Source organism: Panthera tigris, chromosome E1, assembly GCF_018350195.1.
Source record: "Panthera tigris isolate Pti1 chromosome E1, P.tigris_Pti1_mat1.1, whole genome shotgun sequence".
Lineage (NCBI taxonomy): Eukaryota > Metazoa > Chordata > Mammalia > Carnivora > Felidae > Panthera > Panthera tigris.
In genome coordinates, this window is record NC_056673.1 from 35,871,740 (window position 1) to 35,898,682 (window position 26,943).

A 26,943-nucleotide genomic window follows, 5' to 3' on the forward strand; every position below is an offset into this window, starting at 1 on the left:
CTACTTGTTCCCTTAAATATCCCAGAGTCTGGTGGTTACCTAGAACATTCTAGGATTGTTTTGCTTTAACCAGAAATATTTTATTTTGATACGCTTTATGCGTGGTATTCTAGACTATCCATGATTCGTAATACGAGGAACTGAGCACTGTCGGCGCGTGTGTTTCCTATAGATGCGTGTACGAGAGATCTGGAGCTGGCCCTAAGGGGGAAGGAGGTTTAGGAGTTACAGAAAATTCTGCCAGAGGGAAATGTTTAGTAGAGTAAATGAGGTAATGGGAAGATACAATAAAATCTCAATAAATTGTGTGAATGGAGGCTCCAAATGCATTCTTTAAGGTACAGAAACATTGTTACGCTTCCACAGATCTATAACCTTTAATGTGTGTTTTATCTTGCTTTTATCTGTGCTGCTTTAAAATTAGTTTGTAATCTCTGGGAAGCACCTGTTACCTGCATGCTGACTTACGTGTAGGAGACAGATGCTCTTCGTAATTCATTTATTTTTAAAAACTTGGTTCTTCTCGTTGGTACTGTACTAATTTGCTAAAAGCAGTCGAGTCTTCTGTATGAGTGGAACTTCCCATTTCTTTCCGTCTTCCTTTTTGCCATTGTTTTTGTACTCCCGACGTGTGTCTAAAAGATGCGTCTTGGAGAATAGGACATACAGAGGTTGGTGTTGGCATCTGGACTCCTCGGAGGACTGGCTTCGGTTTGGACTCGGGCCCTGTGCCCCGAGTCTAAGGCACGGCTGTTTCGCGGGCCGGTAGGCAGCTATGGCTTTCTGCAGGCCCCCGTAAATAAAGATTATTTCTATTTATCCTGCTCAGTGTGTTTCCTGTAACAAGTCCTTCAAGAAACTCTGGTCCCTTCATGAACACATCAAGATCGTCCATGGGTATGCAGAAAAGAAGTTTTCCTGTGAAATTTGCGAGAAGAAATTCTACACCATGGCTCACGTGCGGAAACACATGGTTGGTAAGTTCTTCCTGCTGCTTTTCTCGCCACCCCCGTCATTTTCCCTCGTTCTTTGGTGTGTTTGACGCGTCGGATTGGGCAGGATCTGAGGAACGGCCTTGCCGTAATCGAAATCGGTTCTGACTCGCTGAAACTAAACGCGCCGTGTCCCCCATGAGCCCCCGCGGCGCAGCGTGCTCGGGGTAGGTAGCCTTCCGCACCCGGGCTTCTTTCCAACGTCGTGGCCTCTTCCTCTCTTGAGAACGTTGCTGCGAAGGCCTCACTAATTAAAGCGTGGAAGGTTAAGATGGCACGATTACCTCGCAGTAGGAGCGGGGCCTGGGCCACTTTGAGCGGCTTGGCGGGCCCGTCGTGAGTCCGGCGCCTTCTGTGTTCCAGCACACACGAAAGACATGCCGTTTACATGCGAAACCTGTGGAAAGTCGTTCAAACGCAGCATGTCCCTCAAGGTGCACTCCTTGCAGCATTCTGGAGAGAAGCCCTTCAGATGCGAGGTAAGGGCTGTGCTGGGCCCCGGCCCTGGGGCGGGGGGGGGGGGAGGCGGGGGGGGGAGGGGGGGGCGCGGTGAGGGAGGGGAGCGGGGGCCGCGGGCGCCAGGTGCCGCTTCTGACACCCCCGTAGCTCTCCCAGACTAGGGCAGCCCCGGGACTGACACAGAGCGAGTTGTTTCTCTTTCCTCAGTCATCCCGACAAGTCGGGTGTGCTTCGGGGATCATTCTGCAGAAGCCCTCCCTCTTGCTAATAACCGAGCTGCAGACATATAGCAGCGGCCGCAGAGGGAGCCTCAGCGACCTCGTGGGCTGGGCCCCAGCGAGGCCAGCGAGCGCGGCTCTCACGCGTCTCCCCGTGTCCGCTGCAGAACTGTGACGAGAGGTTCCAGTACAAGTACCAGCTGCGCTCGCACATGAGCATCCACATCGGGCACAAGCAGTTCATGTGCCAGTGGTGCGGCAAGGACTTCAACATGAAGCAGTACTTTGACGAGCACATGAAAACACACACTGGTAAGAGTTCCCGGGGACCGGTGGGTCACCACCTGGGCGTCTGTGCACGTAAAACCCGAGAGCACACGTTCGCGTTCTGAGTGCAGATCCTCCTTGAGATAAGCCCGGCACGTGGAAACACAGACGTGTGGTCCTGGGAGACTGGGCTCTCATTAACTCCGTTCGTTTAAAAAGGGAGTGTCTGCCAGTGCCTTTTACCCGTGGGTCCCTCCGAGGCATCGGACGCTTAGGGCACAGGATTCCTGAAATTGTACGCCACTTATTTTGTGTACGTGCGTTTGTGCTTTTTTAAGGAAAGGGTTCCGGACCCTTAAAACACGAAGGCCGCCAACTGCTTTAGATCGAATACTCTCTCAGCTCGCTTAAAGTCTGATTGGATTGGATTTCCCTAAACTGACCGCTTTTCAGGAACCTCTCCCGTCAAATGAGCTTAAGTCTTACTTTAACCATTCCGTGTTTCTAGGGGTGTATGCTTCCTAGCACGGATGTGAATCTTATAAGCACTTGACCACCCAGCCCGCAGGGACGCACGGCATCCGTGTATCTCAGCCTTGACCGGGTATTCTGGGGTTAGCAGTCTTTGCACCGATTGAACAGTGTGAACCACTTTCCGGGTTTCTAAATAGAATCTAGTCACAGGTTTCTCCGTTCTGTTAGTACAAAGTGACAGAGCTAGAAGGAACCACGGGATTAACTTGCTTAGCGCCCTGCTCGTTTGGCTCGGCCAGTGGTGAGGAAACTGTCCTGGCCGGATCACTGTAGTGCGCATTTTTCTGTCAAAGTCCGGAGAAGAATGCCTGCCTGGCTTCTTTCCCATTCAGAGCGACGCCTTCTGCGATTTTAAGGATTAGTCTAGATGAAGAGTCACGAGAGGATTTTCGTTAAATAAGTTACACCCCAAAGAGTAACTTTGAAGCCCAAGCGAATGGGTGGCAGGGTATATCAGAGTAGTTAACAAATTCTCCTCTTCTAATTTGGTGGCTCTCAGATAGGCTCCTAGTTGTAACTGAGTCACTTTTAGGATTCAGTTTTTTGTTGGAAAGCAGGAAACTGTGGAACTACGTGGAAAATAAGCTCTTGGGAAGGCAGAAGCTGTGTCACATTCACACACGATGCCTGGGACATAGCGGGGGCCCCATAAATGTCCCACGATTGGAAGGAACCTGGAGCCACCAGTGCCCTCTGCCTCGCGCCCCTGCTCTTCTCTTCGTGTCTTCTGGGCCCCTCTGTCCCGGTTCCGGACTCGCTCCTCCTTCTGCGGTTCTTCCTCTTTCTTCCTTCCCCTCCGTCCTTCCTCCTCTAGGCCCTTAAATGTCCGCAACACGAAACAGAGTGTGTATTTTGTGATTAACTTATTTGTTGAATAAAATTTTATGTTGAATGTTCTTTGACCAAATAGGCAAGTTCAACATTTCCTGTTTCTTCTAAAAAAAAAAAAAAATACAGCCACCTAAATTCACTTAAATTTTTATCCCTCTCATTAAAAGAGTAGTACATACTTCTTAAAGTGTATTAGAAAATGTGAAAGTTGAAAACAAAACAAAAATGATCATCACTGAAAGACCATGACTGTTAACATTTTGGCATACATTTAAAAAAATTCTTTACTTTCTTAACACACGTGTAGATAGATCCTGCGCATAAGTATTTATGTGTTCGTGTGTATAGTCATAAAACAAAAGTTGGGTCTTTATTGTAACCTACTTTGCCTTTTTACTGTGTTATGTCGTTACCAGTCATATCGTTTTAATGGTTGTGTAATATTCCTCCTGGTAAATTTGCTGTAATAATAGCCATCATTTGCTATGCACATATATGTCAGGCACCGTCTAAAGTGCTTTACATACGTTACCTCATACAATAAATACAACTTTTAACAATAGTCCCATAAAGTAAAAGATGTTGTTTTCTGTTTTTTTTAGCCAGTTCCCTATTGGACATTTAGATGATTTCTGTTTCCAACTTTTCTACTCTTCTAAATAATACAGTGATAAACAACTTTGTGGTTAACACATCCATGATTATTCACTTAGGGTAAATTCCCAGAAATGGGATTATCAGGGCAAAGAGACGTGCACGGTCTTAAGACGTGGTATGTGTTGGAAAATAGCCATCCACATACACTCTCACTGGCTGCGCCTGAAAACACCCATTTCCCCAACGCTTTCCAACGCTAAATAAAATCATCACTGATTTGATAGGTGGAAAATGGTTTCTTATTGTAATAATTTGCGTGTAATTAATTGCTAAGTAAGAGTGGACATTTTTTCATGCACTTGTTGAGAGTCAGTTTATTTTCTTTCCTGAATTGCTTGTGCCTCTTCTGTATTCACCTTTCCATTGCAGAGTTTGACTTTTTTTTTAATTGTTTATAATAGCCCTTTATATATATTTACATATACTGGACCTCGTTTAACACTAATATTAAAATACTCTTCCCTGGTTTGTCATCTGCCTTTTAATGTTGTTCGTGATACCCGAGCTGGGAGAGTAGCTGGTTGGTGGGGTGGGACAAACCTGGCTGTGCCGTTCACTCCCGTGGGGCCTTCCATGAATTATGCAACCTCAGTGGGTCTCTGCTTCCTTGGTATTAAGTAAGGATGACAGGAGTACCTGGAAAATACAAGGAGAAGGGTTAGCACTCAAGAAGAAAAGGGGTAGCTCTTTTAAGGCTGGGCAAAACCACATTTAGAGTGTGTTTTATTGGGGATTAAGGCCATTGCAGGCACGGACATTGCTTGGGCTGTTTCTTTGCAGTTAATGAGACTTGAGGCAGATCTTATCTAGGGAAGCTGGCCAGCCCTCAGGCAGGGTTTCCTAGGGTGGTGTGGACATGGGGTGATTTCAACATGGAATAATTGCTGATTCTCCTCGTACCAGGCGCAGCACTAAGTGCCTGGCGACACAGGGATGAGTTGAGACCCGGTTTGTGCCCTCAAGGAACTTCCAGTCCAGGGACAGTGCTGATGATTGTGGTGTAGTAGTAATAGTCGTAATAACAATATAATAGTAATAATAACAGTCCTAATGTGGCACTAAAACGCGTGGAGCGTCTGCTACGTGCTGGAGACTGTTCTAAGCTCTTTCCTTGTATTTCCAACTTATCTCAGTAACCTACTATTGTTACCTTCAGTTTTCAGATGAGGAAACTGAGGCTCGGAGATCACATAACTTGTCCAAGGCAGTCTGACTCCAGAGCCACATATTTAACGGTTCTGATATAATTTAACGTAGCAAGTGATCAAATGGGGGGGGGGGGTGTGCAGGGCCTCGTGAGGGCACACAGCACCATCCCAGAGTCTGGTTCTCAGCTTCCAGAATGTGCCCGTGTACTCCAGCAGATCAGGATCAGAGGAACTGATAGGTGCTAAATAGTGTTAATGATCTATAAACAAAACCGCTGATTTATTAATTCACAGTGAAAAAGCTGAGCGGCAGGTGGCTCAGAGCTCTTATTTCTTTGGCCGTCATGTTCTTTGCCTAAATAAAAATCTATATCGGAAGCTAAATTATCAGAAGATTGGTAGGGATGGGGAATTACAGGAGAGGAAGGTAATTGAAAGATCTTAATAGTGAGTACCATATGTCATTGAACCTGATTGCAGCCATCCCTCGTAAGACAGACTTCATTTGCACACTGCTAAGAAAATGTTGCCAAGTAAAAATGCCACACCGTTGATTGTCGGGTGTGTGTCCGTTTCTGAGATGCTGACATGCCAGGGCACGCATGTCTTAATGTCTTAAAGTAACACATAGTTGTTCATAAACATCAGTCAAGAACCAACCAGGGGCGCCTGGGGGGCTCAGTCGGTTAAGCGTCCGACTTCAGCTCAGGTCATGATCTCACGGTCTGTGAGTTCGAGCCCCACGTCGGGCTCTGTGCTGACAGCTCGGAGCCTGGAGCCTGCTTCGGATTCTGTGTCTCATTCTCTCTCTGCCCCTCCCCCACTTGTGCTCTGCCTCTCTCTGTCTCTCAAAAATAAATAAATATACAAAAAATTTAAAAAAAAGAACCAACCGAATTGTGGGGGGGCACCTGGGTGGCCCAGTCAGTTAAGTATCCAACTCTTGATCTCAGTTCAGGTCTTGATCTCAAGGTCCTGAGTTCAAGCCCCGCGTTGGGCTCTGTGCTGGGCATGAAGCCTACTTAAAAAGAAATAAATAAAAATTAAAAAAAAAAAAAACAGAACCTACCAAATTGGGCTCCTGTAGTGAACAGGACTGAAACATCCCTGGGTTCACAGGGCTTGCAGTGAGTCTAGGGGGCAGACACACGAGGCACCACACTGGTTCGCTGATGAGAGCACAGCAAGTACGCGGAACTAAATGAGGTTGGCTAGAATTTGGGGGACAGGCACGGCCTGGTGTGGAGTGTGATGAGACGTGTTACTGGAGACCAGGTGCCAGGTCTCACTCACACACACACACACACACACACACACACACACCCATAAGACGTGTAAAAACGTTTGGACTTTATTCTAACGACGGTGGGAAGTTCTTGAATGGCTTTGAGCAGATTGTGACACAGCTCTTGAAAGTTCTCTCTGGCTGCCTGTGGAGATTGGGCTGGAGGGCGGGGAGCGAGAAAAGGGATGGCGAAACCAGTCAGGTGGCTATTGCAGATAATCTAGGGGAATGAGGGTGAGGATACGGACTGTGGTAATGGCAGTGGGTGAAATGAAAGTGATGCACCAGGGAGGTGAACTTGGTGACTGATTGGATAAAGGTGGTGTGCGAGGGAAGAATCAAGGGGTAGTCCCAGGTTTGGGTCTTGAATGCCATTTGTCAAGACAGAGAACGGTGGATGGAGGGGCACGTTTGCTAGGCAAGATAATGAATTTAATTTTGCACTTGTTAGGTTGTTTTGTTTTGTTTTTTTTTTTTTAGCCTTTATTTATTTTTGAGAGAGACAGAGCGCATGAGCGAGGGAGGAACAGAGGGAGAAACAGAACTTGAAGCAGGCTCCAGGCTCTGAGCTGGCAGCACAGAGCCCAACATGGGGCTCGAACCCACGAGTCGTGAGATTATGACCCGAGCCGAAGTCAGACGCTTAACCGACTGAGCCACCTAGGCACCCCTTGCACCTGTTAGTTGTGAGACCTCCGTGGGACGTGCAAGTGGAAATACCCAGTAGGCAGTCTGTAAAAAAATGGGTTTAAAGCTGAAGAGAGAGATTTTAGGCCACACACATCGATCTGCGGGTTTCTGCTGCTGCTCAAGGGTATTCATACTAAGCAGACTGGAAACCAAGATCGCTTATCCCTTTGAACAGTGCAAAAGGCAACCAACTAGCCAGCCCAATTCTTGTTCTTTCCTATCTTCCATGTAGATTCTCTGCCTTCATTTCTAACGCTCTTCCTTCACACTCATTACAACACTGCTTCCTCCAGTCGGGCTTAGCTTTTTATGTAATAGGCCTTCTGTCTAGATGTATTTGTGTTGAGATACTTTTCTGTTTGCCGTGATGGACTTCGCTTTAGCGTGTCTTCCGGTCACCCATCTACCAGCTCTTCTGCAAAGTGGGACGTTGTGCAGGTGGCCGCGCACACATAGTACATTTTGATTCTCCCTTATTTCAGCCTCATTTTCATCTTACCCCGAGGTCTTCAGGAGACCTTCCCATCACTCATTAGCACAGTTAGTTGGGGCCGGATGAGTAATGAGAGTTAGAGGCAAGGGGGATTGTAGACTCACGTCTGGAACAACAAATGTGGAAAATGTGGTAGGACTTCAAGAAATGAATAGAAGATTACTAAGCAATGAAAAGGACCCATTGAAATGTGATCCCATAGATTTGTGGGAGGCGGGTCCTAAGAGTTGTGGGCCCTTTCTATGGCAAACCATTACAGCCTAGAGGACTACACGTGAGAGATGGCTAGAGAGGTCCAGGATTCGATCCGGAATGGAGCACACAACAGAAAGTAAGCTTACAGTGAGGATATGCTGTTTGTGGCGCAGGGTCTAGTGTGCCTAAAATGTGGTCCGTGAGTCAGGTGGACAGCGTTTGCTCAGGGTAGACTAATAATTCAAAGAGTAAGTCCTTTGGCTTTGTTTCCAACCAGCTTTTGGGAGCGAGGACTAGTTCTGGAGAGTCCAGGAGGGAGGGAGGGGCCCAGGGGGGTTGAAAGGTTATCAAACAGGTGTGCTTTTAAAACATTATATTATGGGGCGCCTGAGTGGCGCAGTCGGTTAAGCGTCCGACTTCAGCCAGGTCACGATCTCGCGGCCCGTGAGTTCGAGCCCCGCGTCAGGCTCTGGGCTGATGGCTCGGAGCCTGGAGCCTGTTTCCGATTCTGTGTCTCCCTCTCTCTCTGCCCCTCCCCCGTTCATGCTCTGTCTCTCTCTGTCCCAAAAATAAATAAAAAACGTTGAAAAAAAAATTAAAAAAAAATAAAACATTATATTATGTAAGTAAGTGGCGTTTATTTAAGAGAAACAGAATGTACACATAAGCATAAAAAACAAAACATCACTCATCAGCCCATCGCCTCCGGGTAATCACCGACATTTGTTGTGGTTCTTTCCATATTTTTTCTACAGATGTTTTTCACCAAAAGAGGGTAATACCGTGTGTGCATTCTCATTTAAGTTGATTGTTTTACTTAATAGAGTGTGGATTCTCACGTTAGGAATTTGAATTCTACAGCTTTATAGTATTTGTTAATGGTGCTGTCCACTCAGATGGGTGCGCCATATTGATGTAATGAACCCCATTTAACAGAGAATTTGAAGTCTTTAAGGTAGTCGGAGGAAATGGGTTAAAATGAAAGAAAACAAGTTGGGCTCCGAACTTACCCAGAAAGTTGAATGTGGATCACAGAGAAGAGCCTAGCAGTGGCAGCAATTGGATAACGAAAAGCTGAAAGATAAGAGGAGTATGACGTCAGAAACTAGTGCTGGTCATTAGAGACAAAACTGATCCCCCCTGACTGCACAGCCCGGTCTCTTGAGGAAGCAAGGAGAGTTCTGGCTTTCACAGAAGGAGGGTAATGGGAGAGGTCAGTTCTCAAAGGCAAAGATAAGAAATAAGGACTACAGGGGCGCCTGGGTGGCTCAGTCGGTTGAGTGTCCGACTTCGGCTCAGGTTGTGATCTCACGGTTGGTGAGTTCGAGCCCCGCGTCGGGCTCTGTGCTGACAGCTCAGAGCCTGGAGCCTGCTTCGAGTTCTGTGTCTCCCTCTCTCTCTGCCCCAACCCCGCTCATGCTCTGTCTCTCTCAAACATAAATAAACATTAAAAAAAAAACACTTTTTTAAAAAAAAAGAAATAAGGACTCCGATACGGGTACAGAGGTGTTCCCTCCTTGTGTACGGAGGGGTCCCCAAGCGGAGAATGGTAGGAAAATAACATTCCTCCGTGTGTGCAGGGATGCCCAAAGCTCCGTCACATGAAGGGCTGTGTTTTATGTGTCGAAAGCACACTCTGGAACCAGACTGCAGGGTTTTAAATCCTGGCTCTCCTCTAGCTGTAGAACCCCGGGCAGCTTTCTTAATTTCCTTATCAGTAAAACAGGGACGATAACATAGCTGCCTCCTACCCAGGTCTGTCCCTGGGAGGATCACCGAAGTTCACAGACGTGAAGTGATGGGAACGGTATCAGGCACACAGGAAGGGTCCGTACACCACAGCTATTTATACTGAGTAGGGCGAGGACGCTGTTGGAAACGAAAGGGAGCCGACCTGAGCTGAGAACAGACTCTTGTAGCAGGAGTTACAGTAAAGGCACAAGCTCTGTCTGTACTCTGAGAATTGGTGAAGGAATTAATAAATACAAGCATATGTCCGCTGAAGGGCACGCACACAGGTTCTCAGCACGGCATCCGCATGAAGTGATTGATGGATGTATGCGTTCAAAACCTGTTCTGTTTCCCCCTATGGCTTGGGTAGAAGGGTGGGCTGGCAGCATGGAACTGTGTCGTCATCCAGAGGAAGTGAGGAACCCTAAAAATCAAGCCCTTATTTCTCCCCTAAGTGCCTTGACAGGGAATTTTGTTTCCTTTTTTAAAAATGTTTATTTATTTTTGAGAGAGAGACAGAGAGAGAGTGTGAGAGGTGGAGGGGCAGAGAGAGAAGGAGTCACAGAATCCGAAGCAGGCTCCATGCTCTGAGCTGTCAGCGCAGAGCCCGACGCGGGGCTCGAACCCACGGACTGTGAGATCATGACCCGAGCTGAAGTCAACCCGGTTGAAGCTCAACCGACTGAGCCACCCAGGTGCCCCAATTTTGTTTCCTTTTTGACTCATCGGCCCCATGCTTCTCATCCAGGGCCAGGACCCCCTCTCAGCACCCCCACACCCCCACACACACACGCATGGACATTTGGAAATGATGTAGGGACAGTTTTCATAGAATCTCTTGGGAGCATTTAGTGGGCTGGCACCGGGAACGCCGTGGGCTCTTCGGGTGGGCCAGGCGGTCCCACATGATGAAGAAGTTGTCTGCGAAAATGCCAGGAGCTCTCCCCCGGGAGCCACGGCAGCGGGGGTTCCCCGGGGTGGGGCGAGCCACCCAGTATTTTCCAAGTCCAATACCAAAAAGTAAGCCATATGCTAAGGATCCCGCGCGAGTAGACACGAAGCGACTTCTGCGCTCCCCAGGATGTTGTCAGCAGCCTTTCTTCTGGTTGGAATTCAGAAATTGCTAACAGATTAACTTGCCTAAATGTAAGAGGCAGAGACGCGTCCGCGGCCTTAGCTGCTTTGAGCACAGGAAAACGATTTAAACGGTTCTTCACGTCGGATGTGAAGGATCACTACCGTAGATTTTTTTTTTTTTGGGGGGGGGGGATTTGTTGTCGTTTTTGTTTTTTTAACCAAGCCCAGATGGTAGGTTGCATGTAAGTTTTCCTCCTATCCGCTCTTACTTGTGAAGCCCCAACTTTGGGAGACCCTCTTAACGCCTCTTAGGCTATAATAACATGCCGTACGGGAGCGATGTGGTGGTGATCTCCTCGTTGAGTACGAGGACTAGCGTGAGCACGTAATTACCGCCTAGTATGTTAATCGTTTTCTTGTGTCTGTGTTCATCTCAGGAGAGAAACCCTTTATCTGTGAAATCTGTGGCAAAAGCTTCACCAGCCGCCCCAACATGAAGAGGCACCGCAGAACGCACACAGGCGAGAAGCCCTATCCGTGTGATGTGTGTGGCCAGCGGTTCCGCTTCTCCAACATGCTTAAGGCCCACAAGGAGAAGTGCTTTCGGGTGACCAGCCCCGTGAACGTGCCGCCTGCTGTCCAGATCCCACTTACGACCTCCCCGGCCACCCCAGTTCCTTGTGTGGCGAACACCCCCACAACGCCCACGCCCCCGATCAGTATGAGCCCCGCGAGCACTCTCCCGCCGCGGCCCATCCCGCACCCCTTCTCACACCTCCACATCCACCCACACCCTCACCACCCGCACCACCTTCCCATCCCTCCGGTCCCGCACCTCCCGCCGCCCCCAGCTCTCTTTAAGAGCGAGCCTTTAAATCACCGAGGCCAGGGTGAGGACAACTTTCTGCGGCACCTGGCAGAAAAGAACAGTTCAGCACAGCATCACTAACATCCGTCTCCTTAAGTGTGTTCTCCACGAGCTGTGTGCCCGTGTGTGAGTTTGCAGAAAGGGAGCTGGTGGGCATTTCTGTAGCTGCCAGACTCTCCTCAGCCTCCACCAAGAGCTGTGTCATTGTCTTGGGGAATCGACACATCCAAGGGAATGAACGAGAAGACCGCCTTGCGCTCCCGGAGGGAACTGTCATCTAAACCAGGGGAACCACCGAACTAAAGCCCAATTCGCTTGCATTTTCTGGTGGACTTTTATAAATTTCGAATACTCAGACTTGTGGAATTTTATAATTTCATATCAGCTGATGAGGTATGCTTGCTTTTCTATCCCGGGCTTCTCCTCAAAGAGGGGACAGGCCCGGCTTCCTTTGTACTAATCGGGAAGGCTGTGAGATTAATCCAGAGCATTAATTGTATCACTGTGTATCGTAACCAATTCTTTTCAGCTTTTGGCGCTGGCCTCCGAATCGAGCCGGCCGCGTTTCACAGTATATCAAGCATTATAGAGAAAGACAGAAATTTTCTTCTTTGTGTAGCTCTCCTAACGCACTCTTTATTTTACTACAGAAATTATTTTAGAGTTTTTGTATAGACTTCTTTAGTAGTCTGTTTCTAAAATGAAATGTATTTCAATAAGCGGTGTAATTTTTTCAGTGTAGCTGGGCCTATGTTGTAAAATAGAAAAAAAATTTTTATAATCATCAAAATGTGATTCTTAAAGACGCATATAACTTCTATAGTTCAAAGTTATTCTTACATCCGTACAACTCAAAGGTGCTTCAGAGACTAGATGCATCCGGGAGGGTCTCCAGACACCAGGTCACTGCAGAATGAGGTCTTGCTTTCAGAACTTGGCGTAAGTCCTTGGCAGTTTTTAGATCTCTGCTTCACCCTCAAGCATCCGTCTGTCGGGCTCGTTGACACGCTCCTGTCCTCCGTGTTTCGTTTCGTTTGGTTACCGCGTGAAGTGGGATGATTTCATTTGGTCACTGCGCTAAGTGGGGTGATTTGCAGGGAGCTGGACCCTTTCCAGGGACGTCCCCTCACGCTTGCGTGTTCGAGAAATCGGAGTCCAGCTGTTCGCCGTCAGGAGGAGGAAGTGATGGAGAATCATTCTCCCTCACGTCTGCGTCTCACTTTCCCCAGGGCTTGTTTGTGTCCAGCCGATGGCACAACCAAATGGAAGTCTCACGAGACACTGCTCGTTTCGAGGCTGCTGTATTTTTCTAGAATTGTTAGGAAAATACGAAATAGTACACTAAAATCACAAGCACGAATGATGTTGCTGACAGTAGCTGAGAAGTTTGGATGAGGACAGATTTGACTATGAGTTTTTAAAATGTCTGTTCAGCTATGGATCCAGCCACAACTTTGAGCTGTCCTAACACAGTTTAAATCGTAGCGAGGGAAAGAAAACTGCCTATGTTTTGCTGCCCTGTTCTCTGCAGATAATTATGCGACAGACAGCGGTGCTCCCAGGTGGTGAGGGGAACATCTCTCACCACCTTTAAGATGGGTTACTTTTTCGAGTTTGGGAAGTTTCGAAAGAGCACGTTCATTCAGGAACTTATATAGGAAAGTCTGAATAGAAGGGCTAACATACTGCTCATACTTAACTGATCAAATTTCTTCAGACTCCGTACAGCTAAAACTTTTATATATATATATATATATATATATATATATATATATATATATATATATATATATATATCTCAGAGAACTGAGTTCCAAAGCTGGGTCTGCTTTCTTTCTCTCTCTCCCTCTATTTTTTAATCTTGACATTTCTTCAGTTCCTCCCCCACCCCCCACACTGCCTCGGGCTCTTAGATCATTGCCTAAATAAGAACCCTGGCTTTTATTTATTTTTTAACTTTTAATATTAAATGTGCAGATATACTTCAAGCACTTTTCTGGCTGATTAGCTCTGTGGTAGGAAAATTTGGAACTCTTGATGGAGGTCAAGTCCCTCTTTTTAAAATATCACATTCTCTGGTAGCTTTTTGGTTTAAAATTTCCTCATTTTTTTCCTTCTGATTATTGCCTTTTGCCTTCTGTAATGAGCATAGGAAGATTTTGGAACGGGGCAGAAAAGTATCTCAAGATCTACTTTTCTTCCTGTTTTTGGATGTAATTTCTAAAGAATGTTATTTTAAATATTTGCGTGCATTTTTCGGGCACCCAGGTACCCAGACCATTAAGGAAAATTAATTTCTTGTTTGTGATTGTCATTTCTTTCGTCGCTGCGTCCCCTTACTTACTCCACAGTCTCCTTTACCTCCCATGACAAGTTTCTGGGTGGATCTACACCTTTATGTGGACATACCGTTATTTAATGGCCAAGCCTATGATATTAAGAAGGTTTTTTAAAAGATGTAAATCGCAGCTTAATTGGTTCTAGTACCTTATTTTATTCTAAACAAATTTACGGCATTCGGTAGCGATTCTGAATTCTAGACTTGAGACCATTAAATCAACCATTTTATGAAGTGTACTATAATGAGACACTGGAAAATTCAGGTCGTCATATTTGATTTTTCATTCAAGTGAATATAGCCATAAGAAAATACCTACTTACATAGGAAAACCAGTATGAAGCAAATAATCACCACCACCCTTAACAGAAGCAAAAAAGGATTTGTTTTTGTTTTGTCTTTTGAATCAGCACTGTCACACGACACCGTTCCTAGTGAAATGTATTGTGGAACAATCTGGAAACTTCTGATTGTTTTTCCCCCTAGATGGGTATACCTTCCTTGACCCGGGATTTGTAGTCTTCAGGAAAACTGCTCAGCACATAACGATTCCTTATCAGTGTCATATTACACATAAACAATGAGATGCATTAAATAATATTCACGACGTTAACGCTTCTGAATATGAGAACTGCAGGATTAAGCCTTAAACATATATGTGCGTCAGGTTTAACATGCTTCAGACTCCAACTCAGGGTTGGAAATTTGATTGGGGTCCTTCACTAAGGTAAAAGTTGCATCCTGTGTGTTCCCTCCAGCCTACAGTACAGCACCCCGTGACTTCTTCAGAACTTCATGCCCGTTTGCTATCTGTTTACGAAGAAAAGAACCACGGAGGAGTTTGAGCCCTTAGCCCTCATCCCGTCCTTAGTCTGCTAAGACAACAAAGGCCACCTTTCAGCGTCCTAGCGATACCCAATTGAGGTTGTTTCCCATTACTTAATTTCACTGTCTTCAAAGGCTTGTTTCTTTCTTTGGTAGGGTTAAGGCTTACTTGAAGAAACTTCCCAAGGACTTTCTTGAGTTGACATTGCCTTCCCCCCCCATTCTTATCTCATAGATTTATCATTCAGATATAAACTCTTCCTTAGCCTTAATGAAAGGCTGCTTGCTGCTTTCTCAAATGGAGTCAGGGAGACTCAGACTGAGTTAGACGTTTTAATTTGAAGAAAACAAGGGGAGCAGTTTAAAGGCACGTGGCTTCATTTCCACATCTATTTGTGATTTGATTCTTATTTGTAGCGAGCAGGGAGTCTCCCATCTAAGACTTTACCGTAGTTCAAAGAAATCTTCGCAAATCAGCCACGTGTCTTTTCACGGTCTATCACTTACATTCATTGTTCTAAATTAATGACGGAGGATGGCATTACCATGGTTGTCTTTTTAAAAACTACATTTGCTGAGGGGCGCCTGGGTGGCTCAGTCGGTTGAGTGACCGACTTCGGCTCAGGTCATGATCTCACGGTTTGTGAGTTCGAGCCTTGCATCGGGCTCTGTGCTGACGGCTCGGAGCCTGGAGCCTGCTTCCGGTTCTGTGTCTCCCTCTCTCTCTGCCCCTTCCCCACTCATGCTCTGTCTCTCTCTGTCTCAGAAATAGACAAACATTTTAAAAAGATTTTTTTTAAATAAAAATTTAAAAAAAACTACATCTGCTGGAAGCACCTTTTCATTGTGGCCAGAATGCTCCCTGTACCTCGACTGCCCCTAGTGTACTGACCGAAGGCGAAACACGCTAAAGAGATGCTTGTCAACTTCGAATTTTCTACTTCTCGACATTTTTTTCAGTCCTTACGTTTGTTACGTGGATATGTGCGTTTCGTTTAATTTTTTATCTCCCTGGAAGTTTGAAATTTTGAGAAGATTGAGCAGAAATAACAATCTGTTGCCGATGATATTTATTTACCCTACCTTGTGGATTTCAGTCAGTGAAGCAGAATGGTGGGTCGGATTTTATTGTACCAAAAAAAAAAAAAAAAAAGGATTAAAAAGTTAGAGAAACTTCTGTGTGAGCTACTGCCTAGAAGAGACAACTCGTACTACATCGCCGATCCACACGATGCACATTTTCCATGCTGTTCTAGACTGTGGGAAGTACTTAGTGGAAAAGGGGATACGTTCCATTTAAGAAGTGTATCAGCTGTTGTACCACGACAAAACCCAGCTCGCTTGGAATTCCTCAGACTATACGATTGAACAAGTAAATACCGGGTTTTAATTGCCCGTTGCCTAAGTCCGGATAGGAAATTCCCCCCCAAAAGATCATTTTTTTTCAGGAATGAAAGGTCATTAGCCACTGGAGTTAGTGGCATTCTTATGCAATAGGAACATTACCACCCTGCTTCGGTCATCTGTAGCATTTGTACTAAATGATGATGGCCTTCCAGCCCTGGACGCTACCTCGATAAAGCAAACCAGAGATCCTCTCTCCACTTTCTATGGAAGCCATAAAAGTTGCCATCAGTATGTCCACTTTCATAACACTGTACTTTTATACTCTCCCGACCTTTTATAGACTTTGTGACCGGACCTTTTTGTCCCAGAGGATCGGTTTTGCAAGATTCAAAGGAAAAGCAGACTCCTCGGTCGTCCCAGCTTTGAAGCCTTAGCTTCAGGGAACTCGTTTAAAGAACCAGATCGCGTACCACTTACCGAATTCTTGATCTCGGTCAAAACTGTTCGGCCGAGAGGCAGCTCCAGAAAACAGACTTCTCTCTCTGACTCCCTGTGTAGAAGCTATCTTGTTGTAAGAAACTACTTAACAAAGTGGATCTCTACTACCTTGTTACTCTGTGTGTGACTCGATGGAATATGTATTGTCACAGTGTTCCTGCGGTGGTTTTTATTTCCTTGTGACAGATCAGTGAGTGCACACCTCTCCCGGATCCCCCGTTGTCTCTCTGAAGCTTCTTCACGCTCTCTCACTCCGTTCCCGAGTGCCTTCAAAAAAGCCAGCATCCTGGAACATTCTTTTCCTGGTCTGAATCCTACCTCTGAATATCTCCTTCTGCTGAGTGTCGGAAGCCACCCTTGCCCTAGTTGGTTTGGCCCTGCAAACTAGCTGAAACCTTGGATGTGAACTTTGAACCTCTCCCTGTTCTGTTTCCCTAGGTCGCTTTTAGATCCCACTTCACGCTTTCGCTTCTGTCTTACGTCTTGACGCATTAACATCTCTAATGATGGAAGGTTTTACCCCTACCCCTCATTCGCTTTTCCTCTCACCGGAAACTAGATGTTCCTTTAGAAGTAAAGGTCACCGAGCACCTCTTTTGAACAGCTCCTTCTCATCATGGTCTTGCCAAACGGCACCCTCCCCCCCCTCCCCTTTCTGATTAAGGGACCCCGAGTGCTGCTGTTGCTGCGTCCTGCTCCTGCGTTGCCCTCTCTGTCTTCCAGGAACATTCCGGAAGATCGTACCCATCATTTTAGTGTAGTCCAATTACTTTAAACTTGCTCTCTGGGTTTATCAGCGGCCCTTCATGGATGCCTGTCTCATCCGCCTGTCCCTCAGAAACGTCCAGTTCCTTTCTTTTCCACTGGCTCTCATCTAATTAACTCCTAAAGTATGACTGATGCATAACATATGAAGGATGGAATAAAAAGCGGGTTGCAGTACGTTCTCCGTGTGATCCGAGCACCTTATCGATAAACCGTTGTTAACAACGGGCCGATCTTTCCCAGTCAAAGCTGACGTGCGCGGTGTCGTGCGGGTCTCTTTCCCTGTTCAGTTCTCCTCCCACACCGAAAACAAATAGAACTCTGTACGACGAGGGAACTCGGTTGCATTTTCTTTTCTCTTTTTGTAAGGGAACAAAATCTGCTAAGTGGAGTTATTTTGGTCTTAGTCAAAACTTTTCCTCTCTGACCTAAGTTGCCATGGCCCTTTCCTGAAAGCTAATCATACTAATAACTCAGGTTTTCAAGACTAAGAGCCACACAAAGTGGGAGTCTGTGAAGGCAGCTGTTAATAAACTCCTCACCCTTTTTTGTCTGGCGACCGTATGTCGTTGGTGAGACGGTGCAAACTTGTGGGGATTGGTTGCGTTTGAAAATGAAGAAATTCAAGACCTCTGAAGGCCTCCCAGGCCGTTTGGAATTGGAAGGCCAGCTCACAGAATGCAAAAAGTAGATTTCTATGGAATTAAGTATCAAGGGTTTTCTCGTTTCAAGGGCTTTTCGCTTAACGTTTTCCTCGATGGTCCCCACGATTGACCTAGAAGTTGGCCTCTTGTATTGTAACTGGCTCCCTAAAGTAACCACTTCGACATGCGTGGCTTCCCTTGGGAGTCACAGGCCACACATACCACAGGTTGGGGAGAGCCGCGGCGGGTTCCCACGCGGAGCAGCCACATCCCTGAGACGGACCGCCGGCTCGGTCATGTCTTCAGTGTTAGGAGACGTTTGGCGCAAGTTATCGAAGGGCCCTTGTCCCTGAGAAGCGTCCCCTCCACCTTCTGGTCGCAGGTTTTCCTTTCACGCTATTTGAGCTTCTCTGGTGAAATCAGGGATGTTACAAGTTACTTGAAAGCACCCTGGGGTACAAGTGGAAAGTGGGGACGTGGCAAGAAGGGGTAGGGGCGGTGAATTTCGCTTCACGTCGGAAGGAAATGGAGTACTTGCATTTGTTGGTTTTGACCAGCCAGGGAGCCTCTCTGACGGGGATGTGCCAAAGAATCAGGTGGTTTCTGAATATCCAGCTCCGCTGAACGAACGCAGCTTCCTCCCTGCCTGTCTTTTTCCAGGTGAAAAGGGACCGTGTGCTCAGAAAGGCAGAGACAGAGACGTCACATCACAGCCTGCGTAGGACTCGAGGCTGTGTGTAATTGCATTTGAAAGTCGGTGGGAAATAGCTGATCCTTTCAGAATCTCTTAACAGTCTTAGAAATAGCCTTTCTGTCCTTGGTTAGCCAACTCACTAGGTCTTTCCAAAAGTGGGAAAGAAAGAGACTGTGTAGCATAATTTTGGTGTTTCCTTCTAATGTTGTATCCCAAAGGATAGGTCTGCAGCCTCTGAAAATCCGACGGATTCTTCTCAATCTCCCATAAGTTCAAATATGCATTGTATTCATGCCTCGGCAAGGGCTGTGTGATTCTACCCCATGAGCAGTACCGGCTCTGTCCACAAGGGAGCAACAAAGTACTTCGGCGTCTTTATTCACCTTCGGAAGAAAGAGCGTGCTTTTAAGTCTCTTGCAGAATGTCCTCTCTTGGCTCAGTGCTTATTTATAGATCTTTGTTTTTAAGACATTTTCCCTTATTACAAAGTCCAGTAGTTACGCCTTCAGGATGCAAACCAAGATTGAAGAGTGGGGTCAGGCAGCTTAATTAGCCGCTTCAAACAATGGTGCCCGGAGATTGAAAGCTAGGACCATCCCATGGGGGCCCGGTTGTGCAGAGCAGGAAGGCAGCCCTCCTCACTTCTTCCTTACAAATGCCACCACCAGCACAGGGCCATCACATCTCTGAGAGGCACAAGAGCAGCGGGGTGGGGGTAGGGGGAGACTCTGGAGTACGAACGAGGAAATGCTTCTCTGCTGGGCTCCAGTGGATGTCTGTTACACCAGCGAGCAAGTCCTCGGCCTTGGACCCTGCATCCTGACCCCTGGGAGGTCCCTCTCCAGGTTAGGATTCAGTCCGTGTTCCCTCTGTCAGTGACTTGGCCCAGGGCTGCTGACCCCCTTCCGCTCTCTGACCAGGAGTTTCGTACTCATGGCGGCATCTGCCCCACCGTGGGCCGGTCAGTGACAGCCCAGGGCAAAGCCCCGCACGGCACTGTTTACCCCGTAGAGCTGGGGGCACCTGCGCCTAGAGCCGCCTTCCCTTCTGACCAGATCTCTGCCTGGATCCTGCCCCGAACCCCGGCCCAGGCTGACCCACTCCTACACTTGACAAAAGGCGAAACTGGAGCTGTGATTGATTGGTGTAGGTAACAGGTGGCCAGAAGTAACTTGTTGGGTTTTATTTTTGTTACCCCCCACCCCCGCCCCGCCCCGCCAGTACTGAAATCACTTGCACTTTTCCTCGTTTCTTAAAAGAAAATCCAGTTTGCTTGCCAGGAGTTGTTTAGCATTAGGTTTACAAAGTTGAATGTTGAACATTTGTCCAAAGGAGTTTGACAAAACAGAAGCTGCTTGGTCCCTGTTCCGCCCGCCAGCTCCCGAGGCTCAAGGCCACGCGGCTGGGGTACTTGTGTCAAGTTCAGAAGGGGGCAGTGGCCCTCTCCTACCTCTGCGAAGACGCAATTGAAGGTCAAGTTGGACTCACGTAGGGCAGGTACCTCTCTTGCTGCAAAGAAGTTTAGAGAAGTCTTTCAGTCGGGGTGGTGACAGGTCGGTGGGACAGGATCCCTTCAGATGGGAAAGAGCCTGCAGAGAGGAGGGCTCTTGGCCCCGGGGTGCTGCAGCGAGGCGGAACCCAACTCCCCCCCTGAACCTCCAAGCTAGCCCAGCTTCCCTGAGTCGTCTCCTTTCCGGCATCCTGTCACATCCCTCAATGTACTGATTTCCCACCCCCCCTCCCCCCACCTTGTGTGAACTCTACCAATATTATTTTTTTAGCAATTGAAATGCACTTTTTAATTTCCACTCAATCATGATTTTAAGTATAAAAAATTTATAGACTGTTAAAACTACTTTTTGCGTGTGTATTTTTAACCACTCGATGTAGCATTGTCTATTTTATTCTTTGCGAGACTCTGGTATAAGGTGTGCCACTTCATGATATTTCCGACATGCTGGGCCTTTGGATGTGTACGGTAACAAACTTAATGCTAATGTTCAAAGTAAAAAAAAAAAAAAAAAAAAAAAAGTAGCCACATCCGTTGTGTGTCTTTCATTCCTTCCTCCTCCTCAGTCAGCAACATCCTGAGGTCTCCTTGTCCAGTGAATTCTTTTTTTTTTTTTTTTCTGTGAAATGAACAGCCCTGACCTGCTGTCATCAGTGGTCAGTCCCGCCCAGCTCACAAACTCTACAACCGCCGCCCCCCCGCCCATGAGGGATGATGCGTTTTCAAGGCCCATGGCCAGAGTTAAAGTGATTCATTCTCATCCTCGTCTGCCAGCCCCTCCCCCACCGCCCCGACTCCTTGCTGATCGGTTTCAGTAACACTTATTCTGTCCAGCTGAACAATAATCTGATCGTATCCTCGAACGCAGTTATTTGAGGAAAGAATCGTGGCCAAGATCTGAACCAGTCTGGGGAAAACCAAGCCCGGATGGAAACAGCTTACGAAGTACCTTCAGGGAAAAGCAAGGATTTAAAATATGGCGCTCGGGATGAGGGCCCTCTTCAGGCCCCTCCCCTTCATTCATTCATTCATTCACCCATTTGTTTATCCCGCAGATGTTTATTGAGTGCCTAGTCTGTGCTGGGCGCTAATCTAGCCACTGGGAATTCAAGCAGTGAGCAGGACAGGGTCCCTGCTCTCGTGGACCCTGTCCCAAGTGGAGGACACTCAAGAGACCAGTAATTATCAAAGACCATGTCAGGCGGTGAGATGCTGGGTGAGGCTGGTCCTCAGAACTGTTTTCCACTGTCAGCCGGAAGATCACCTGTTTGTTTGTTTTTGGTTTTTTTTCAACGTTTTTTATTTATTTTTGGGACAGAGAGAGACAGAGCATGAACGGGGGAGGGGCAGAGAGAGAGGGAGACACAGAATCGGAAACAGGCTCCAGGCTCCGAGCCATCAGCCCAGAGCCTGATGCGGGGCTCGAACTCACGGACCGCGAGATCGTGACCTGGCTGAAGTCGGACGCTTAACCGACTGCGCCATCCAGGCGCCCCGGAAGATCACCTGTTTTCTGTCACATTCCTTTCCAGCTCAGGGTCCACCCGGTTTGGTTCCTTTCAAGGACTGCAGCGAGGGAGCTAAGGAGGTAGAAAAGAAATCCCCTTGTTCTGGGGCGCCCGGGTGGCTCAGTCGGTTAAGCGTCCGACTTCAGCTCAGGTCATGATCTCACAGTTCGTGAGTTCAAGCCCCGCGTCCGGCTCTGTGCTGACAGCTCGGAGGCTGGAGCCTGCTTCGGATTCTGTGTCTCCCTCTCTCTCTGCTCCTCCCCTGCTCACACGCTCTCTCTCTCTGAAAAATAAGACTAAAAAAAAAAAATTAAAAAAAAAATCTCCTTGTTCAAGTCCCCTCTATTTAATACCTCTCAGAATGGAACAAAACTGTCCAAATCATAGAATTACCATACTTGCTTTCTAGCATGTAACTCTGACGAGAGACTGAGGTTAACACACATTTTTTTCATGGATATAGAGTAGCTACTCCCCTGCCTCAATATATACTAACTCAGCAGCTTTCACCCTTTGGGACCCTTAATAAAAAATGTATGTTCTCATTACCTAGCTAATCCAACAGAAGGAAATTAAAAATTCAAGAAAAATATCTTTGTATGTGCTGTACTTTGATGTTTTCTATTTTTTAAATGCCAGTCATAAACAGCTTAATTAACTTTAAGACCCATGAATAAGTCCTACCTGTAGTCCAAAGGATCTTGTTCTAAAGCAGCGTATATGTATATTCTTTCATTCCAACAGCCTGAATTCACTTTCATGTAGAATCAGGTTGTGGTCGCTGAAAGTTCCAGCATTTTAAGTCTAACGTGTTTCTATTTCTGACTACGTCCCAACTCTGATGCTCCCTACACAGATTACTCGTTCCAGTGCCCTGCGGTGGAGATAGTTCACATCACAGGCACATTGCGGTCCTTTCTCATGGGGCCTGTAACCCACTGCGAGGACCAGGGCAACTAGAACCCTCAAACAGATGACCCTCAAACAACATGGGGTTTATGGGTGCTGACCCCCCTGTGCAGTCGAAAATCCAGGTGTAACTCTGGACTCCCCCCAAACTTAACTACTAACAGCCTTGTGTTTTACTGGAAGCCTTACCAATAACAGAAACAGCCGATTAACACGTATTTTGTATGTTCTGTGTATTTTTTACTGTATTCTTACAATGAAGTAAGCTAGAGGAAAAAGTTGATTAGGAAAATCATAAGAGGAAAATACATGGACAGTCCTGTGCTGTTTCAAAAACACCCACATTATGAGTGGACACCCGCAGTTCAAACCCACGTTCGAGGGTCAACTGTACCTCCCCGCAATTTAAACATAAACTCCCTTTCAAGACGTCCGTTATCACTGTGAATAATAACGACCCCGGATGCGTCTCACACCCGTGCGTCCCCCGACCTTCCTCCCAGTAAGCTCCCAGTAAGTGGCGTGGCCATTCCCACCACTCTCCGGTCTGGGCTTGTCACTGCTTCGACCAGTAGAATGGCAAAAAAGGTGTGCGAGTCCCGGAGCCTATGCTTCGAGAAGTCTTGCGGCGTCTGCCTTTATTTTCTTGGAACCCGACCACCCCCATGAGGAAGCTTGGGTTGTACCACCCAGTGGTGGCTGTGTGGAGACAGAGGTCCCAGCCCGCTCTGCCAAGGCTCCAGACCCGCGGGCGGGGACATCGCAGACCCTTCAACTCAGCTGCCCTTCTAGTGAAAGTGAAATGCACGCTTAGGAGCAGGGTAACTGCCCAGCCAACCCAAAGCATCACTAGAAGTGAATTACTGTTACAATCAGCCACTAAGATTTGGGGTGGTTGGTTACAGAGCAGTCGATAACTTGGAACAGCCCTCAGATTTAGGTCAAGCAGTTACTAAGAGCTTGTTGCTTTGCCTAGTCCCTTATGCAAGAAGCTTAACCTTTTTTGGCCATGGCTGAATAATGGTTTTAGCTCATTTGTTTTTCGATTCCTGCTGTCTCTATTTCCAGTCCATACTTAGCAGCTACGAACCGGGAAGGAAGGAGGGTTTCCTCATGTCCACAACTGATTTCACCGACATTTCAGAATTCCCCTCCGGCCGGTCTTCTGGCCTGCTGCTGGTCTGTGTTCCCAGCTTCATTCTTGAACTCCCCGAGTGAGGGAACGCTCGGCTTTAGAGCCCTGACTGGTACATCTCAGCCTCGGTCCCTGCAACAACTTGGATCCTTCTGGAGATGTTACTGAGGGAGACCTTGTAGTAAAAGGGCCACACAGGCTTGTTCACAGGAGACCCTGGGCTCAATCTTTTCTCGCCCACGCAGTGATCCGTGTGGCCGTGAGCAAGTTATTTAACCACTCTGAGCCCGGTTCCACGTCTGCGAATGAGGACATTCGTAACGTCTCCCTTAAGGTGATGGTGAGATTCAATAAAGCGGTGCAGGTAGAAGGCTCAGCTCAGTGCTTGGCAGCTCCGAGGTGGCCCCAGTGACCCCCACCTCCAGGTATTCACGCCCAGTGTAGTCCTCTCCCCTTTGGTGGGGCTGGATTTGGTGACTTACTTCTACAGAGTAGAAGATGAGCACGGGGATGTGAGGTCACTTCCAAGATTAGTTACAAAAAGACTGGGCGTGGCCTCTCTCCAACCACCAGCTGCTACGTCGTGAAAACACAGGCAGCCTATGGAGGACGTGGCCAGGAACGGGAAGCTTACTAGCAACCATGTGAATGAACTTGGAAGTGGTCTTCTGGGGCCTGCCAACAGCCACACGAGTGAGCTTAGAAGTGGGCTCGCCAGCCACGGCAATCTCCAGGTGACCGTAGCCCAAGCCAGCAGCCTGATGACCTCATGACAGCCCCTGAGCCAGAGATGCTCATCTAAGCCGAGCTCAGTTTCGTGACCCACAGAGACTACGGGCTGACAAATTGCTGCTTTACGTTACGAAGTTTGGGAGTCGTTTATTATGCAGCAATAGACAATACAAAGCACACATATTAGCTATGAGGAGATACGGAAGATAAGAACTGAAGTGGATGCTGTGGCCTGCCACCCAGATGCTCCCCCCTTTCAGGGTTGAGGCTCGAGAGTGTTTGTGCCAATAGTTCTCATCTGAAGGCCTCCCCAGGAACTGTTCTCAACTGAAGAGAGCCACCTCCCCAAAAGTCATTCGTCCTCCCCTTCCCCAAGGGCAGTCCACATCCAGGGACTGGTTGGTTCGGAGGTATGTTAAAGATCCGACCCGGGGCGCCTGGGTGGCTCAGTCGGTTAAGCATCTGACTCTTGATTTCATGGGTCATGACCTCACGATCTCGTGATCTCAGGTCATGGTCTCATGAGTTTGTGAGTTCAAGCCCCATGTCAGGCTCTGCACTGACAGTGCGGAGCCTGCTTGGGATTCTCCCTCTCTCTGCCCCTCCCCTGCTCGCCCTCTCTCTGTCTCTCTCGAAACAGTTAAACAACAAAAAATAAAATAAAACAGTGCCGCAATAAATATCTGTTCCTCATTTGTGCTTTTATAGGGGATGGTTTCAAGATCGGGGTGCCAGAGTCCAAGGGTAGGTCTCTCGAGTATAGCTACCACCGGTCCCCACGCAAGGCTCTCGGAATACCGTTCACGATGTTTCCCGGGCTGCACCCTGAAGCCTGGACTTGAAGACACTGCTGGTCAGGACTCAGAAGGAAGTGAGGGACACACGATTGGCACTGGAGGCAGGGCAGAAAAAAGTTCGGCATATGTCTCTGCAATGTTTTTGCTGAGACTTGAGAAAGATCCAGAGTCACAGGAGATCAAGGGTTGTACCAGCTGGCTAGGGTTTCCATCACAAAGTGTTGCAAACTGGATGGCTTATACGGTAAAAATGTACCATCTCGGCTACTAAACCGAGATCAAAGTGTCAGTGAGATTGAAGCCAAGCATCTGTTCCGAGCCTCTCTTCTGGCTTCAGGTGGGTTGCCGGCAGTCTTTGGCATTCCTTGGCTTGTGGAAGCATCACCCACCTCTGTGTCCGTCACACGGCGTTCCCCTGTGTGGGTTTGGGTCCAGCTTTCCCGCTTTTGTGAGGACACCTGGCATATTGGATTAGGAGTCCACCCTACGCCAGGTTGACCTCATCTTAACTAATCACTTCTGCAGCAACCCCGTTTCCAAATAAAGTCACATTCTGGGGGGCCAGGAGGCAGGATTTCAACATGTGAATTTCAGGGGTGGGAGGACACAATTCAGTCTATATCAGGGGTATTCTTCATAGCCGCAGTCAAACCAGGGGGGCTCTAGGAAGCTTAGGTTGTGTACTGTTCCTTACTCATCCCAGCAGAAGGCAGATATAGAGAAGGGACTGTCCCCGAAAGACCCGTGGGAGAGCCTTTTGGCTAATGGAGTGGATCCCCGTGCATGCCGTGCAAAGCCCACAAGTTCTTGAAAACTTTGTGTCTGGAGAAACCTCACGAGGATGGATTGAAAGAGACGGTAGAAAATGAAAGAAGCTTTTGGGTTCCCCAAGTGTTACTGACAGGAAGCAGGTTGATAGCACTTCTCAGCTGCAAACTTGTGCTATCTTTCACGAGAAAGGCAGAGTGACTCAGAGGGGACATCAGAGTGACTCAGAGAGCCCAGAGGCAGAGTCCAGAGCCTTGGAAGGGTTAATCCCATGGCCTTGAAACCTGTAAGAGTTTGCTCGCCTTGATTTTAAAATTCCGTTGGACCGGCGACATTTCCCCGTTTCGAACCAGAACAGAACGGTCGTTTTTTTGCCTGTCTCGCCACGTATGCTGGGAGCGTTGGGGGCACGTAACCTAAATTCCTTAGGTTCACGGGTCCGTAGGCAGAGAGGAATGGCGCCCAGAAGCTGTCCCGAATGAGCTGTACTCGGAGAATCCATGTGTATTTCATTTCGATGATGCAAGTTTGGACTTTGGAGCCGATGATACTTACATGGCGTTTTGGACTTTGAACTGATGCTACGATAGGACGAGACTCTTGGAAACCTGGAAGGGGGTGAATGTATTTTGCCTTTGGGAGAGCTGTGAATCTGCAGACCGTGGGTAGGCAGAATTCTAAAACAGCCCCCTGCCCCCGATTCTACACCCCGATCCCTGAAACCGTTAGTATGAGGAATTTCTGCTCCCATGATCATGTTATGTTCCCTGGCACAGTTGACCCTGAGAAGACCCCAGTCCAGCCCTGTCCAGACTCCTAACCTACGGAAGCGAGTGTTAATAAGTGGGTGGTGTTTTAAGCAGCTGCTTGTGGTGTCAGCAGTCGGGCACGAACTGCCTTGGCAACAACATAAGGACCAACTCTCATCTCCTGCAGCCTGAAAGCAGAAAACCTGAAGATCAGGCCCAAGACTTAAGTCTAAAAGTAGCAGAGCTCCAGGGCCACCTGGGTGGCTCAGTCGGTTAAGC

The 26,943-nt window shown here is 47.6% G+C and overlaps 1 protein-coding gene across 1 annotated transcript in view; it reads left to right on the forward strand.

Annotated features, from left to right (window-relative positions):
• Positions 1-11,800, forward strand: part of ZNF652 (zinc finger protein 652) — a 52,771-nt gene extending 40,971 nt beyond the window's left edge. The window contains exons 3-6 of the mRNA XM_042965774.1: positions 830-977; positions 1,356-1,471; positions 1,837-1,981; positions 11,015-11,800. Of these exons, the coding sequence (XP_042821708.1) occupies positions 830-977; positions 1,356-1,471; positions 1,837-1,981; positions 11,015-11,526 (921 nt within the window). The 3' untranslated portion in view covers positions 11,527-11,800. The remainder of the gene's footprint in view (positions 1-829; positions 978-1,355; positions 1,472-1,836; positions 1,982-11,014) is intronic.
• The last annotated feature ends 15,143 nt before the right edge of the window (positions 11,801-26,943 follow it).